At 37.1% G+C, this 17,909-nt stretch overlaps 1 protein-coding gene across 7 annotated transcripts in view; it reads right to left on the bottom strand.

Annotated features, from left to right (window-relative positions):
- Positions 1 to 17,909, bottom strand: part of STAG1 (STAG1 cohesin complex component) — a 424,583-nt gene that overhangs the window by 137,736 nt on the left and 268,938 nt on the right. For 5 of the 7 annotated variants that reach the window (XM_055295321.2, XM_055295325.2, XM_055295324.2 and 2 more), the window contains 3 exons: positions 15,077 to 15,171; positions 13,950 to 14,029; positions 6,391 to 6,498 (listed from right to left, as the gene is read on the bottom strand). In XM_055295321.2, the coding sequence (XP_055151296.1) occupies positions 6,391 to 6,498; positions 13,950 to 14,029; positions 15,077 to 15,171 (283 nt within the window). Of the gene's footprint in view, positions 1 to 6,390; positions 6,499 to 13,949; positions 14,030 to 15,076; positions 15,176 to 17,909 lie in introns of all 7 variants that reach the window. The other 2 variants (XM_055295322.2, XM_063611315.1) reach the window with 1 other exon arrangement.

The raw sequence follows: 17,909 nt of genomic DNA, 5'->3' as shown, positions 1-17,909 counted from the left end.
AAATGGCAATAGTAAACACATGCCCATCAATAATAATCCTGAAGGTAAATGGATTATCAAATTGAAAGACATATAAAGTGGCTGAATGGATTAAAAAAAAATGACCCAACTATATTCTGCCATAAGAAACTCACTTCATCTATAAAGACATATACAGACTGAAAGTGAAGGTATGGAAAAAGATAATCCATGCACTTAGAAACCAAAAATGTAACAGAAGTGGCTACATTTGTTACCAAATAAAATAGACTTTAAGTCAAGAATGATTAAAAAAAGACATAAAAGGCCAGGCACGGTGGTGCAAGCCTGTAATCCCAGCACTTTGGGAGGCTGAGATGGGCAGGTCACAAGGCCAAGAGATGGTGACCATCCTGGCCAACATGATGAAACCCTGTCTCTACTAAAAATATAAAAATTAGCCAGGCGTGGTGACAGGCGCCTGTAGTCCCAGCTACTCGGGAGGCTGAGGCAGGAGAACTGCTTGAACCCAGGAGGTGGAGATTGCGGTGAGCCAAGATGGCACCACTGCACCCCAGCCTGGCAACAGAGCGAGACTCTGTCTCAAAAAGTAAAAAAAAAAAAAAGAAAGAAAAAAGAAAAGAAAACAAAAAAAGACAAAGAATACCATTTTACAATGGTAAAAGGGTCAATATGACAAGAGAATATAACAATTGTAAATATCTCTACACTCAATATTGAACCTCACAAATATTTAAAAAATTAAGACATAAGGAGAGAGAGTAACTGCAATATAATAGGAGTAGTAGGGGACTTCAACGTGCAATTTTCAGCAATGGGAAGATTATTCGGATAGAAAAAGAATCAATGTTTCCAAAGACACATTGGAGTTAAACTGCATTCTAGATCAAATGGACCTAACGTACATTTACAGAACATTCCATCTAACAGTTGCAGAATACTCATTTTTCTAGTAGCAAATGAAATATTCTCCAGGACAGGCTACAAGGTCACAAAAGAAGTCAATAGATTTTAAAATATTGGATGCATACTGAGTATCTTTTTTAACCATAATGGAATAAAACTAAAAATCAATTACAGAAGGAATGGAAATTGTTCAAGTTAATGTAAATTAGACAACACGCTCCTGAACAACACATGGTTCAAAGAAGAAATTTCAGAATTTCGTGAGAAAAGAAAATAGAAACACAACATACTAAAACCTATAAAGTACAGTAGAGCTAAAGCAGTTCTAAAGGAAAGTTTATACCAGTAAGTATCTATATCAAAAAACTAGCAAAACTTCAAACAGACAACAATAATGAGACATCAAGGAACTAGAAGACCCCCACCAAAAAAAAAAAAAAAAAAAACCCAAACCAAAATTAGCCGAAGGAGAGGAATAATAAAGATCAGAGATTAAATGTAATTAAGACTAAATACAAAAGACCAATGAAACCACAATTGGTTTTTAAAAAAATAAACAAAATGGACAAACCTTTAGCTAAACTAAAAAAAAAAAAAAAGAAAGAATACCCAAATAAATAAAATCAGAGACAGAAAAAGAGACATTACAATGGTTCCAAGAGAAATACAAAGGATCAGTAAAAACTATTATAAACATCTGTATACCAACAAAATGTAAAACCTAAAAGAAATGAATAAATTCTTGGACACATACAACCTATGGCAAATGAACCATAAAGAAATAGAAAAGCTGCCGGGCACGGTGGCTCACGCCTTTAGTCCTAGCACTCTTGGAGGCCAAGGTGGGTGAATCACATGAGGTCAGGAGTTTGAGACCAGCCTGGCCAAGATGGTGAAACCCCATCTCTACTAAAAATACAAAAATTAGCTGGGCATGGTGACAAGGGCCTGTAATCCCAGCTACTCGGGAGGCTGAGGCAGGAGAATCGCTTGAACCCAGGAGGAGGAGGTTGCAGTGAGTCGAGACTGTGCCACTGTACTCCAGCCAGGACAACAACAGCAAAACTCTGTCTCAAAAAAAATAAATAAATAAAAAATAAAAAATAAAATAAAATAAAATAAAACCTGAAGAGATCAATAATGATATTGAAGCAGTAATAAAAAGTCTCCCAACAACAACAAAAAAAGCCCAGTACCTGATGGCTTCACTACAGAATTCTACCAAGCATTTAAAGAAGAACTAACACCAATTCTACTCAAACTATTCCAGAAAACTGAAGATAAGGGAATACCTCCAAGCTCATTCTACAAGGTCAGCATCACCCCGATGCCAAAACCAGACAAAGACAAAACAACAACAACAACAAAAACTATTAGACAATATCCCTAGTAAACATGCATGTAAAAATTCTCAACAATAACTAGCAAACCAAATTTAACAGCGTATCAAAAAGATAATGTACCATAATCAAGCAGGATTTATATCAGGGACACAAAGATAGTTTAACCATATGCATTATCAGTAGATGTGATACATCACATCAACAGACTGAAAGACAAAACTCATATGACCCTTTCAACAGAGAAAAAGCATTTCAAAGAAATCAACATCCCTTCATGACAAAAACTCTCAACAAACTAGCAAAGATGAAACACATCTCAAAATAATAAAGTCCATATATGACAAACCTACAGCTACAATTACATTAAATGGGGAAAAGTTGAAAGCCTTTCCTGTAAGAACTCAAGACCAGGATGCCAATTTTCACCACTTTTATACAACATAGTACTGAAAGTCCTAGTCAGAGCAATTAGGCAAGAGAATGAAATAAAAGACATCCAAATTGGAAAGAAGTCAAATTATCTTTGTTTGTGGATGGCATAATCTTATATTTAGAAAAACGAGACTCCGCCCAAAAAACTGTTAGAACTAATAAATTCTGAAAAGTAGCAGAATACAAAATCAACATAAAAATCAGTAGCATTCTTGTACAGCAAAAGTGAACAATCTGAAAAAGAAGTCAAGAGGTCAATTCCATTTCTATTAGCTAGCAAGACTCCGTCTTGAAAAAAAAAAAAAAAAGAGAAAGAAAACACTGAGGATTCTTAAGAATATTAGTCTGGGTAGAGTTTTGGGGCAAGACCTCAACAGCATGGGCAACAAAAGGAAAAACAGACAAATGAGATTATAACAAGCAAAAAAGTTTCTATACAGCAAAGAGATCAATAAAGAGACAACCTGCAGAATGGGTGAAAATATTGGCCAACTATTCATCTAACAAGGGATTAGTAACCAGAATATATAAGGTACTCAAACAACTCCTTAGCAAAAATGAAAACAATCCAATTTACAAATGGGCAAATGATCTGAATAGACATTTCTCAAAGGAAGACATACCAGTGGCCAACTGGTATACAAAAAGCGCTCTCATCATTTATTATAAAGAAAATGCAAATAAGAAATCACAATGAGAAATCATCTTACCTCATTTTCAATAGCTATTATCATAAAGACAAAAAAAACCATGCTGGCCAGGATGTAGACAAAGGTGAATGCTAGTACACTGTTGGTGGGAATGTAAATTAGTACAGCAACGGTGGAAAACAGTATGGAGGTTCCTCAAAAAACTAAAAATATCTACCGTATGATCAAGCAACTCCATTGCTAAGTATATATCTACAAGAAAAAAATCAGCATATCAAAGAGGTATCTGCACTGCCATGTTTACTACAGCACTATTCATAGTAGTGAGACATGGAATCAACCTAAGTGTCCATCAACGTTTGAATGGATAAACAAATGTGGTATATATATACAATGGAATACTATTTAGCCATAAAAAGGAAATCCTGTCATTTGCAGTGACACAGATGGAACTAGATGACATTATGTTAAGTGAATTAAGCCAAGCACAGAAGGACAAGTATCTCACGTTCTCACTTTTATGTGGGAGCTAAAAAAAAGATTGATCTCCTGGAGGGACAGTAGAATGATCCCTACCAGAGGGTGGAATAAAGAGACGTTGGTAAATGGGTTCAAAAATACAGTTAGAAGAAATAAGTTTTAGTGTTTGATAGCACAGTAGGGTGACTATAGTTAACAATAATTTATGGAATATTTTAAAATAGTTATTAACAGAAGATTTGGAAAGTTCCCAACACAAAGAAGTAATACATGTTTGAGGTGATGGATATCCTACTTACCTAATTTCACCATCACACATTAGATGCATGCATCAAAATATCACATGTACCCTATAAATATGCATATTTACCAATTTTTAAAAGTATAAAAAATTTAGCCAATATTTCAAACATAGAAAAATATAATACAGATATAAAATAAGTATATTCTAAGACTTTTTCTAACTCGAGTTACCAGTTTATGGCTTCTATTATACAGAGAACCAATCTCTTAAGTTTATTTTCTCTCTGAAATTACAGAAGCAACAAATTATTTCTAAAAACACAAAGTTCTTTGACAAGTTAAGTAGAGAATAGAGACTAATTAGAATATAATAATCCTGAAAAAAGAAAGACTACAGTACATTCTTGATATCAGTGACAGACAAAATTGAAAGATAAATATAAAATCAGCGTTACTCTACTAGCCAGAGGTATCAGAGTCACTAGGAAACTCAGTATTATTTTAAGTCATGCCTGAAAACCTTGACTTTCTTCCTCTTCATTTTCCTTGCCAGCATGCCCAGTAAGTAGCTGGTTTCTTTCTTAACAGAGATTTCTTACATACAAATAACTTTTCTCACTTTGAGAGGTACCAGTGAGTAGAGAACAATTTGTTATTGTAGCACTGAATGCAGATACTGGATAGAGGACCAGGCCTGCTCATTATCAAAGTTAGTCACTGATGCACAGCAGTTGCCTAGTCCATGATTTATATTTGTACTTCAGCATAAGAAGAAGTCAGAATATATGATAAACTTTTAAAATCACTTGTGAACATTATTCAAAGCTAATAATTTAAATCCATAAACAAAAACTCAAAACACAAAGCAAAAGATACACACATATAACCAAGAATATGTTTATATTTTAAATATGAATTAATCAGCTGGGTGCAGTGGCTCATGCCTGTAATCCCAACACTATGGGAGGCTGAGGTGGGAGGATCACTTGAGGCCAGGAGTTCAAGACCAGCCTGGGCAAGACAGCAAGACCCCACCTCTCTCTAAAAAAAAAATATATATATACTTACATATATATGTATATATACATATATACACATACACTTACATGTACATGTGTGTATACACATATACTTACATATATGTACATATACACATATACACATGCACTTACATATATGTACATATACATATATACACATATACTTACATATATGTACATATACATATATACACATATACTTACATATATGTACATATACATATATACACATATACTTACATATATGTACATATACATATATACACATATACTTACATATATGTATATATACATATATACACATATACTTACATATATGTATATATACATATATACACATATACTTACATATATATGTATATATATTTTTAAATGATTTAAAGAATTAATCTACTAATCAATTATAGAACATATACAGTAAATTACGCTAAAAAATGTGCGTCCTAACTGTTTACATGCATACACTCTCATTAGCTTTATGCTTTACAAAAAAATAAGGTTAAAAAAATTAAACTGCAACTATATATATAAAACTTTCAGAATTACTATGAATTACTGATTAAAATAATCCTGATCATGGCCAAGTGTGGTGGCTCATGCCTGTAATCCCAGCACTTTGGGAGGCTGAGGCGGGTGGATTACCTGAGGTCGGGAATTCGACACCGGCCTGACCAACATGGAGAAATCCTGTCTCTAATAAAATTACAAAATTAGCTGGGCAGGGTGGCGCATGCCTGTAATCCCAGCTACTTGGGAGGCTGAGACAGGACAATCGCTTGAACCTGGGAGGCAGACGTTGTGGTGAGTTGAGATTGTGCCATTGTACTCTAGTCTGAGCAACAAGAGCAAAACTCCATCTCAAAAAAATAAATAAATAAAATAATCAATCATCATAATGGAGAGAATGAAAAAAATTAAAACTTGGAAGGCATTTTAAAGGTGATACTGCTTCACATTTAGATTACGAATGTTGAGAAAGTAAGATCAGACCTCAGAATTTTAAAGAAAAAGCTACTGTGATGAATTATCAATTACATTAGCTTTTATAAATTTCATGCACTCCTCCAATCTCCATTCACATCTAGCTGAGAATCATCCTCTCAGATTTCAAAAAAAGGAGTATGTCACAAGGTACAGCATCCTCAAGGGTGTGATTCATAATGTATACATAGGCTGTGAGGCTGTTACAGCCCCCAGAGTATGAGATGGACATTTTCAGCACTGCGTTCAGTCACTATTACTCTCTTCCACAAACTCTAAAACAACAAGAAAACAACACAGAAAAGTAGAACCTGTTTTCAAAGATAATTCACTCACTTTTTGTGAAGGAACTCTCCAGCTGCCACAGCAACAGGGCGATGTGCTGAGTACACCAAGTGGTAAACATTTTCACAGTCTTCATTGGAAAGAGCTTCTTCACTTCCACTGAAAAATACAGAAAGTAACATCTGATCTAAAGCGAATGTTTATTTTCCATTCTACTTTTATTTAAACTTGCTAAAGTTCATTATAAAGTTCAAGGATTAATAATTGTTGTCTCATCTTTTATCTTACTTTGAAAGTAATGTTTCCCCCTTAAGTACAAAAGACAACAATATAAAATTCAGAAAATAGAGACTCAACGAGAAGAAAATAAAATGCCCACAATTCTTCTACAGCTTTTTTTTTTTTTTTTTTTGAGACAGAGTCTTGCTCTGTCACCTAGGCTGGAGTGCCACACCATGATCTTGGCTCACTGCAACCTCTGCCTCCCGTGTTCAAGTGATTCTCCTGCCTCAGCCTCCTGAGTAGCTGAGATTATAGGTGCCCAACACCATGCTCAGCTAATTTTTTGTATTTTTAGTAGAAACCGGGTTTTGTCATGTTAGGCAGACTGTTCTCTAACTCCTGACCTCAGGTAATCCACCTGCTTCATCCTCCCAAAATGCTGGGTTATAGGCGTGAGCCACTGTGCCTGGCCTTCTTCTAGTCTGTGGGACACAGCAAGACTGTCTCAAAAAAAAAAAAAAAAAAAAAAAAAGGAAAAGGAAAAGGAACAGACAAAACTGAAATTGTTTGCAGGTTATATAATAATCTACATACTAAAACCAACAAAATCACCAAAGTATTAGAATGCATTATAGAACTGAGAATAAGAGTTCAAATAGTGTCCACACATTAGACCAACACAAAAATTAAAGGTTCTCTTCCTCAGCAATAACCAAGCAGAAAATACTAAATACTATTCTAACAAAAATAGCATACGGCATTTCAGAATTAACCTACTAACTAATGCATAATCTCTATGAAAAAATTAAACCCTATAAGAGCTAATGATATTTTAAAAAAGGAATCCAGCTGAGCATGGCGGTATATGCCGGCCATCCCAGCTACTTGTGAGGCTAAGAAAAGAGAAGGAAAACTAACAAACAAAAAGGACACCCACATCAAAACCCCATCTGTACATCACCATCATCAAAGAACAAAGGTAGATAAAACCACAAAGATGGGGAAAAAACAGAGCAGAAAAGCTGAAAATTCTAAAAATCGGAGCACCTCTCCCCGTCCAAAGAAACACAGCTCCTCGCCAGCAACAGAACAAAGCTGGACGGAGAATGACTTTTCACAAGTTGAGAGAAGAAGGCTTCTGACGACCAAACTTCTCTGAGCTAAAGGAGGAAGTTCGAGCCCATAGCAAAGAAGCTAAAAACCTTGAAAAAAGATTAGACGAATGGCTAACTAGAATAACCAGTATAGAGAAGTCCTTAAATGACCTGATGGAGCTGAAAACCATGGCACGAGAACTACATGACGAATGCACAAGGTTCAGTAGCTGATTCAATCAACTGGAAGAAAGGGTATCAGTGATTGAAGATAAAATGAATGAAATGAAGTGAGAAGAGAAGTTTAGAGACAAAAGAGTAAAAAGACACAAACAAAGCCTCCAAGAAATATGGGACTATATGAAAAGACCAAATCTACATCTGATTGGTATATCTGAAAGTGACAGGGAGAACGGAACTAAGTTGGAAAACACTCTGCAGAATGTTACCCAGGAGAACTTCCCCAACCTAGCAAGGCAGGCCAACATTCAAATTCAGGAAATACAGAGAATACCACAAAGATACTCCTTGAGAAGAGCAACTCCAAGACACATAATTGTCAGATTCACCAAAGTTGAAATGAAGGAAAAATGTTAAGGGCAGCCAGAGAGAAAGTTCGGGTTACCCACAAAGGGAAGCCCATCAGACTAACAGCGGATCTCTTGGCAGAAACTGTACAAGCCAGAAGAGAGTGGGAGCCAACATTCAACATTCTTAAAGAAAAGAATTTTCAACCCAGAATTTCATATCCAGCCAAACTAAGCTTCATGAGTGAAGGAGAAATAAAATCCTTTAGAGACAAACAAATGCTGAGAGATTTTGTCACCACCAAGCCTGCCCTACAAGAGCTCCTGAAGGAAGCACTAAACATGGAAAGGAACAACCGGTACCAGCCACTGCAAAAACATGCCAAATTGTAAAGACCATGGATGCTAGGAAGAAACTGCATCAACTAGCAAGCAAAAAAACCAGCTAACATCATAATGCAATGAAAGGATCAAATTCACACATAACAATATTAACCTTAAATGTAAATGGGCTAAATGCTCCAATTAAAAGACAGACTGGCAAATTGGATAAAGAGTCAAGACCCATCAGTGTGCTGTATTCAGGAGACCCATCTCACGTGCAGAGACACACACAGGCTCAAAATAAAGGGATGGAGGAAGATCTACCAAGCAAATGGAAAACAAAAGCAGGCAGGGGTTGCAATCCTGGTCTTTGATAAAACAAACTTTAAACCCACAAAGATCGAAAGAGACAAAGACGGCCATTACATAATGGTAAAGGGATCAAGTCAACAAGAAGAGCTAGCTATCCTAAATATATATGCACCCAATACAGGAGCACCCAGATTCATAAAGCAAGTCCTTAGAGACCTAGAAAGAGACTTAGACTCCCACACAATAATAATGGGAGACTTTTAACACCCCACTGTCAACATTAGACAGATCAATGAGACAAAGTTAAAAAGGATATCCAGGAATTGAACTGAGCTCTGCACCAAGTGGAATTAATAGACATCTACAGAACTCTCCACCCCAAATCAACAGAATATACATTCTTCTCAGAACCACATCACACTTATTCCAAAATTGACCACATAGTTGGAAGTAAAGCACTCCTCAGCAAATGTAAAAGAACAGAAATTATAACAAACTGTCTCTCAGACCACAGTGCAATCAAACTAGAACTCAGGATTAAGAAACTCACTCAAAACCGCTCAACTACATGGAAACTAAACAATCTGCTCCTGAATGACTACAGGGTACATAACGAAATGAAGGCAGAAATAAAGATGTTCTTTGAAACCAATGAGAACAAAGGCACAACATACCAGAATCTCTGGGACACATTTAAAGCAGTGTGTAGAGGGAAATTTATAGCACTAAATGCCCACAAGACAAAGCAGGAAAGATCTAAAATTGACACCCTAACATCACAATTGAAAGAACTAGAGAAGCAAGAGCAAACACATTCAAAAGCCAGCAGAAGGCAAGAAATAACTAAGATCAGAGCAGAACTGAAGGAGATAGAGACACAAAAAACCCTTCAAAAAAATCAATGAATCCAGGAGCTGTTTTTTTGAAAAGATCAACAAAATTGCTGTACCGCTAGCAAGACTAATAAAGAAGAAAAGAGAAAACACTCAAATAGACGCAATAAAAAATGATAAAGGGGTATCACCACCGATCCCACAGAAATACAAACTACCATCAGAGAAAAACTATAAACACCTCTACGCAAATGAACTAGAACATCTAGAAGAAATGGATAAATTTCTGGACACATACACCCTCCCAAGACTAAACCAGGAAGAAGTTGAATCCCTGAATAGACCAATAACAGGCTCTGAAATTGAGGCAATAATTAATAGCTTACCAACCAAAAAAGGTCCAGGACCAGATGGATTCACAGCCGAATTCTACCAGAGGTACAAGGAGGAGCTGGCCCCATTCCTTCAGAAACTATTACAATCAATAGAAAAAGAGGGAATCCTCCCTAACTCCTTTTATGAGGCCAGCATCATCCTGATACCAAAGCCTGGCAGAGACATAACAAAGAGAGAATTTTAGACCAATATCCTTGATGAACACTGATGCAAAAATCCTCAATAAAATACTGGCAAACCGAATCTGGCAGCACATCAAAAAGCTTGACCACCATGATCAAGTGGGCTTCATCCCTGGGATGCAAGGCTGATTCAACATACGCAAATCAATAAACATAGTCCAGCATATAAACAGAACCAAAGACAAAAACCACATGATTATCTCAATAGATGCAGAAAAGGCCTTTGACAAAATTCAACAACCTTCATGCTAAAAACTCTCAATAAATTAGGTATTGATGGGACGTATCTCAAAATAATAAGTTATTTATGAGAAACCTACAGCCAATATCATACTGAATGGGCAAAAACTGGAAGCATTCCCTTTGAAAACTGGCACAAGACAGGGATGCCCTCTCTCACCACTCCTATTCAACATAGTGTTAGAAGTTCTGGCCAGGGCAATCAGGCAGGAGAAAAAAATAAAGGGTATTCAATTAGGAAAAGAGGAAGTCAAATTGTCCCTGTTTGCAGATGACAAGATTGTATATTTAGAAAACCCCATCGTCTCGGCCCAAAATCTCCTTAAGCTGATAAGCAACTTCAGCAAAGTCTCAGGATACAAAATCAATGTGCAAAAATCACAAGCATTCTTATACACCAATAACAGACAAACAGAGAGCCAAATCATGAGTGAACTCCCATTCACAATTGCTTCAAAGAGAATCAAATACCTAGGAATCCAACTTACAAGGGATGTAAAGGACCTCTTCAAGGAGAACTACAAACCACTGCTCAATGAAATAAAAGAGGACACAAACAAATGGAAGAACATTCCACGCTCATGGACAGAAAGAATCAATATTGTGAAAATGGCCATACTGCCCAAGGTAATTTATAGATTGAATGCCATCCCCATCAAGCTACCAATGACTTTCTTCACAGAATTGGAAAAAACTACTTTAAAGTTCATATGGAACCAAAAAAGAGCCCACATTGCAAAGACAATCCTAAGCCAAAAGAACAAAGCTGGAGGCATCATGCTACCTGACTTCAAACTATACTACAAGGCTACAGTAACCAAAACAGCATGGCACTGGTACCAAAACAGACATATAGACCAATGGAACAGAACAGAGCCCTCAGAAGCAATATCACACATCTACAACTATCTGATCTTTGACAAACCTGACAAAGACAAGAAATGGGGAAAGGATTCCCTATTTAATGAATGGTGCTGGGAAAACTGGCCAGCCACATGTAGAAAGCTGAAACTGGATCCCTTCCTTACACCTTATACAAAAATTAATTCAAGATGGATTAAAGACTTAAATGTTAGACCTAAAACCATGAAAACCCTAGAAGAAAACCTAGGCAATACCATTCAGGACATAGGCATGGGCAAGGACTTCATGTCTAGAACACCAAAAGCAATGGCAACAAAAGCGAAAACTGACAAACGGGATCCAATTAACCTAAAGAGCTTCTGCGCAGCAAAAGAAACTACCATCAGAGTGAACAGGCAGCCTACAGAATGGGAGAAAATTTTCGCAATCTACTCATCTGACAAAAGGCTAATATCCAGAATCTACAAAGAACTCAAACAAATTTACAAGAGAAAAACAACCCCATCAAAAAGTGGGCAAAGGATATGAAGAGACACTTCTCAAAAGAAGACATTTATGCAGCCAATAGACACGTGAAATAATGCTCATCATCCCCGGCCATCAGAAAAATGCAAATCAAAACCACGATGAGACACCATCTCACACCAGTTAGAATGGCGATCATTAAAAAGTTAGGAAACAATAGGTGCTGGAGAGGATGCGGAGAAACAGGAACACTTTTACACTGTTGGTAGGACTGTAAACTAGTTCAACCATTGTGGAAGACAGTGTGGCAATTCCTCAGGGATCTAGAACTAGAAATACCATTTGACCCAGCCATCCCATTACTGGGTATATACTCAAAGGATTATAAATCATGCTGCTATAAAGACACATGCACACGTATGTTTATTGTGGCACTATTCACAATAGCAAAGACTTAGAACCAACCCAAATGTCCATCAATGATAGACTGGATTAAGAAAATGTGGCACATATACACCATGGAATACTATGCAGCCATAAAAAAGGATGAGTTCACGTCCTTTGTAGGGACATGGATGAAGCTGGAAACCATGATTCTCAGCAAACTATCACAAGGACAAAAAACGAAACACCTCATGTTCTCACTCATAGGTGGGAATTGAACAATGAGAACACTTGGACACAGGAAGGGGACCATCACATACCGGGGCCTGCCCCGGGGTGGGGGGAGGGGGGAGGGATAGCATTAGGAGATATACCTAATGTAAATGATGAGTTAGTGGGTGCAGCACACCAACATGAAACACGTATACATATGTAACAAACCTGCACGTTGTGCACATGTACCCCAGAACTTAATTTAAAAAAAAAAAAAAAAAAAGAAGATCACCTCAGTTCAGGAGTTAGCAGTTTTAATGTACCGTGATCACATCTGTTAATACACTCCAGCATGAGAAATATAGTAAGAATCCTTCTCTTTAAAAAAGATGAGAATTCCAGCATTTTCATGCATAAGTGATATAACATAGCAAAGTACTTTAAAGTCTCCTAAATTCATCATAGAAGTCAATGGAGTTCTAATATTCAAAATCCCAGGCAAAGTTTTTGAGGCACTTGACAAGTATATTTTTAAAATTCATATCAAACAAAAATCAGACACAAGAACGCAACTAGATTTTGAAAAAGACAAAGAGGAGAAAACGACCCTATATTTAGAACATATATTATAAAGCCACAATAATAAAGAGCATGGTGTTAGAGCCAAAATGTAAAAGGATTTCAAACAACAGTACATCCCTGCATAGTACTTAGTTCGTGATAGATGTACCATCACAAAGTAGGGAGAGGAGGATTTGTTACGTATGACTTTGCTAGGATATATTCTCTCACATAGATTCTTTCTAGTTTTTAGTCAAACCTGTAGAAATACAGCTATAACATTATTATTTTGAAATCTCTATCATTAGTGAGACAATTTAATTGCTTTATTTTTTTCTTCTACTTCTATATCATTAAAAAGAAGCCTATTTGGGAAACTGTCCCTTTGAGGGTTCTTTCTTTTGCGGTCTTCTTTCTCTCTGAGTTATTTATTTATTTATTTTTGACACAGGGTCCTGCTATATCACCTATGCTGGAATGCAGTGGCTCCATTACGACTCACTGCAGCTTTGACCTTCTGGGCTCAAGTGACCCTCCCACCTTAGCCTTCTAAGTAGCTAGGACAACAGGCATGTGCCACCATGCCACTTAATTTTTTTAATCATTTGTAGAGACAGGGTCTCCCCTGTTGCCCAGGCTGGTCTTGAACCCCTGGGCTCAAGTGATCTTCCCACCTTGGCCTCCCAAAATGCTGGGATTATAGGCAGGAGCCAACATACTGGGCCTGCTTTGTTTTAAATAGAAAGGTAAGTTACATCATTGATATTTTCTCTAGGGTGCATAAAATAATTATGTGGAAGAAGCCAACAATAGTTAAAAAACAAAAATAGAAAAAAACAGAAAACACTTTTAAAATCTAACCTTAAAATGTAAAAGTTGAACCTAAAATGATAAACATATACATAAGGACTATATATAGATAGGACATTAAAAATCCTTGGAAAAAGGTATGAAAATATCAATAAAGTTAAAATAGTAACAGATATTACTTACTGAAGTATCAGAGTAACCAATCGAATAGCTTCCACAGCAACATCATATTCTTTATCAAGTGTCATTGATACAATGCGATCCTGAAAAAAAAAAAGTTGTAAAACAAACCAACTATGAACAGAAAATAAGCTGGGACAGACCTAATATAATGTATTCTGGGATATATATGCAATACTAATGATAGGTTAAATAAAAAGCTTTACTCTTGAAACTGTAGTATCGTAGTCCTACTCACACAAAGGGGATGTTAGTATAAATGTTTGTAATTTAAAATCTTTCTCAACAATTGCTGTTCCCTAAACCTTGTGTCAGGTAAGCCTTAACATACAAAATTACTATCTTTATAAAAAGCTGTAAAGAAAATTTTAAGCAGGTGAGCCTTCTTCCAAAGGTAATAAGTAAGAACTCATGGTAAGATCTTTTGTAAAGCAGAGATTCACTTATCTATTTCATATGGGTTTATTTAAAGAACATGTAGCAAAAGCAGAGGTCCCCAACCCTGGTCTGTAGCCTGTTAGGAACTGGGCCACACAGCAAGGGGTTAGTGGTGTGGGAGCAAGTGAGCCAGTTAAGTTTCATCTGTATTTACAGCTGTTCTCCATCACTCCCACTACTGCCTGAGCTCCATGTGTTGTCAAATCAGCAGTGGCATTAGATTCTCAATAGGAACAATAGGAACACGAACCCTACTGTGAACTGCACATGCAAGGGATCTACACTGTGTGCTCCTTATGAGAATCTAATGCCTGATGATCTGTTACTGTCTCCCATCACCCCTAGATGGGACCATCTAGTTGCAGGAAAACAAGTTCAAGACTGCAATGATTCTACATTATGATGAGTTGTATAATTGTTTCATTATGTATTACAATGTAATAACAACAGAAATAAAGTGCCCAATAAATGTAATGCACTTGAATCATCCCGAAACCATCCCCTCAACCCCCACCTTGGTCCACAGAAAAACTGTCTTCCATGAAACTGGCCCCTGGTGCCAAAAAGGTTGGAGACTGCTGTAATAAAGAATATGAACTAAACACTTGTATGATAATGTCATTTGCTAAACTAACTGTAACTAGCATTTGTAAAGAGAAAAATTAAACAAGCTTATCATTCTTGATGCTTACCTTGAATCGGTTAGTGAATAGTTCCAATTTGGGGAATAATTCTCTATTGGTATACAGACTCTGTAGAGCTTTCAAACACTTCAGCCTGACTTCCCCTTGCTTCAGAAATACAAATAAAAGCACAACAGAAGGAGTCAATTCCGTACTACAGTTTTCAAGTCTATATGAAGACTAAAATTTAGCTTAAACATTTGACTTACTGCATATTGTAATTCAACACAGGATGAGACTGAACAATTGTATAGTGTGTGTTGCCCTTGTATGTAAAAAAAAAAAATTCACTGAAAACACCTTAGTTACTTGAGAGTAAGTTACGCCTATTTCAAATATTTATCAACTCTGACTCAACATGTGGTATAACCCACATCATCCAGAGGCACATAGAGAGAATTTTAAACTTATAATTAGGGAAAAGTATGTTTATTTGCCCTTTATGTAATTATTGAATAATTCTGTGGAAAAACCTGATTTTTATACTAAAGGGTCATCATTTATTCATGCTACAAATATTTACTGGATTCAATTCATATTCCAGGGACAGCAGTTAGGAAAACAGAAATAGCACAATGTTTAAAACAGAGGCAAAATGATAAATGAAGAGTCCTAGGAGTGCTATTTATTAGCGGAATGTCTTTAATAAAGTCATCAACTTGGAGTACAGGATGTTGATGATCAAAATGCATTCAGGATCACCTAGAAATCTAGACAAGTCTCTCAAAAGATTTAAAGGGGATTAGTTTCTATCCTCTAAAAGAAGCTATGTCCTGTAACAGCAGGAGTCCAAGTTCTGGAATCAGATACAACTAAATTTTAGTTGCAATTCTATATAATTTATTAGCTATATGCAAGATGTTAAGTATATTATTAATCACCCCGATACTCAGGTTTTTCTTGTTTATAAAATTATCGTAGGGATTAAGTGCAGAGATATGCTGGTAAAAGTTTTAACAAAGAGCTCTGAGGAATAGGGTTCGGATTTGTTCTATTTGCAGATTTATTTAATGTAAATAGTGCCTTCATAGCCAATATTAAGTTATCGATGAGATGTCAATGAACTCATTTATGAAGAGAGATGCATAATCACTCTTTTGTAAGCTGACTCAAGCCTACACTAGCATACCATGAGATGTGCTATGAGATGACGTAATATTTGTTGGTAAGTCCCTAGCACACAAGAGAAAGCTGAAGTGCCTGTGGCAGGTGCTGCTGATGCCCTACCCAGGTCCCCTTTACTGGGCTAATTCTTCAGCGTCCACCAGTGTTAACTGCTAATGGTTCAATATCTCTATCTTCCTCTGGAGAATGGATCACGGTTTACTAGAACCACCTAGCACATAGACCCCTAGGAAGTTATGCTCCATCTTTCCTCTCCCAACCACTTCCTTTCTCTCGCCCAGGTTGAGGCCCATAGCCAGTAAAGAAAGATATAAGGGTAAACAGCCCAGCCCCCTTGCTTCTGTACAGGATACCCTCTAAGGTATAATTTACTCTCCAAATCTCCCTGTGAGATCAGGTTGAGATTAGACTTCTCCTGAAACCACATTTTCATTAGTCTGTTTCCTGCTTTGTCATACTTTCCTCACTTTTTTACAGGTTACTTTTTTTTTTTTTTTTTTGAGGCAGAGTCTTGCTCTGTCACCCAGGCTGGAGTACAGTGGTACGATCTCATCTCACTGCAACTTCCGCCTCCTGGGTTCAAGTGATTCTCTTGTCTCAGCCTCCCGAGTAGCTGAAATTACATGTGCCCACCACCATGCCCGGCAAAGTTTTCTATTTTTAGTAGAGACAGGGTTTTGCCATGCTGGCCAGGCTGGTCTTGAACTCCTGACCTCAGGTGATCCTCCCGTCTCTGCCTCCCAAAATGCTGAGACTACAGGTGTGAGCCATCATGCCCAGCCAAAAGGTTACTCTTGAGAGTATAAACCTCGAAATATCACCAACACAAAAATCCCCGACTCAGGCTTGGCATCCAGGGAATGTGATCTATGATAGCTGGAACCAAGAGTGGTCCTGGGAATCAGACTTCAATAATGGAATTCTGGGATTGGATTACTGAAGGCTGGATTGCTATGAGGTAAGACTCAATGGTGGCAGATGAAGTATTGATAATTCCTGGTGTAGGATAGCAGTTTGTTAGGATTTTCACTTTTAGTCGAAAGTGGATGTGCATTAACTTGTACATTTCTACAATGGAGGGAGCAGGGCAAATAGGAACTGTAAAAACTGAAATTGAGTGGCTATTGCTAAGTGTCATTGAAAGGCTAAAGAGAAAATGACAGGGCCAGGCTGTTTCATCACCAGTTCAAAGCCAAGTGTTGCCTCTTTGGAAACATTTATCTCCTTTAGACAGAGAACTGATGATACTAAAGACCAGGCCTAGCCCTAAATTGTAAGTGTACAGAATTTAAGAACTCTGAATCCCAGGCAAGTCTCTTATGTCAAAATAAGAGTTATGATAGGAAAAAAGTGAAGTCTAAAGGATATCTGGGTAGATGCAGTGAGAATCTTGAACTCCCCATTTCCTCTGAATTTGTAGGCCTGAAGATATGGCTCATGCCCACTTGTTAGAGGATAGTATGTTTCCTCCTTACTCCACCCTTTGCTGAAAGACTACATGGAAGCCTCAAATAAGGCAGGTGCCTACAGGACAACGCTAGTAGCCCTTGTCTTGATATAATACACAGACCTTCCTCCCGGTCATCAGACTAAGGACAAATCTCAGCACAGACCAAATGGAGAATTTGGCTCCCAGCAGCAATGGAGATGTGAAGATCCCAGAATAGCAGAGATAACATAGCTTCTCCACCATCATAGTCAAGGGGGATGGGAACAC

This window comes from Symphalangus syndactylus, chromosome 10 (assembly GCF_028878055.3).
Source record: "Symphalangus syndactylus isolate Jambi chromosome 10, NHGRI_mSymSyn1-v2.1_pri, whole genome shotgun sequence".
Classification (NCBI taxonomy): domain Eukaryota; kingdom Metazoa; phylum Chordata; class Mammalia; order Primates; family Hylobatidae; genus Symphalangus; species Symphalangus syndactylus.
The sequence above is the reverse complement of the archived record's forward strand: the minus strand, read 5'-3'. Positions and strand labels throughout refer to the sequence as shown.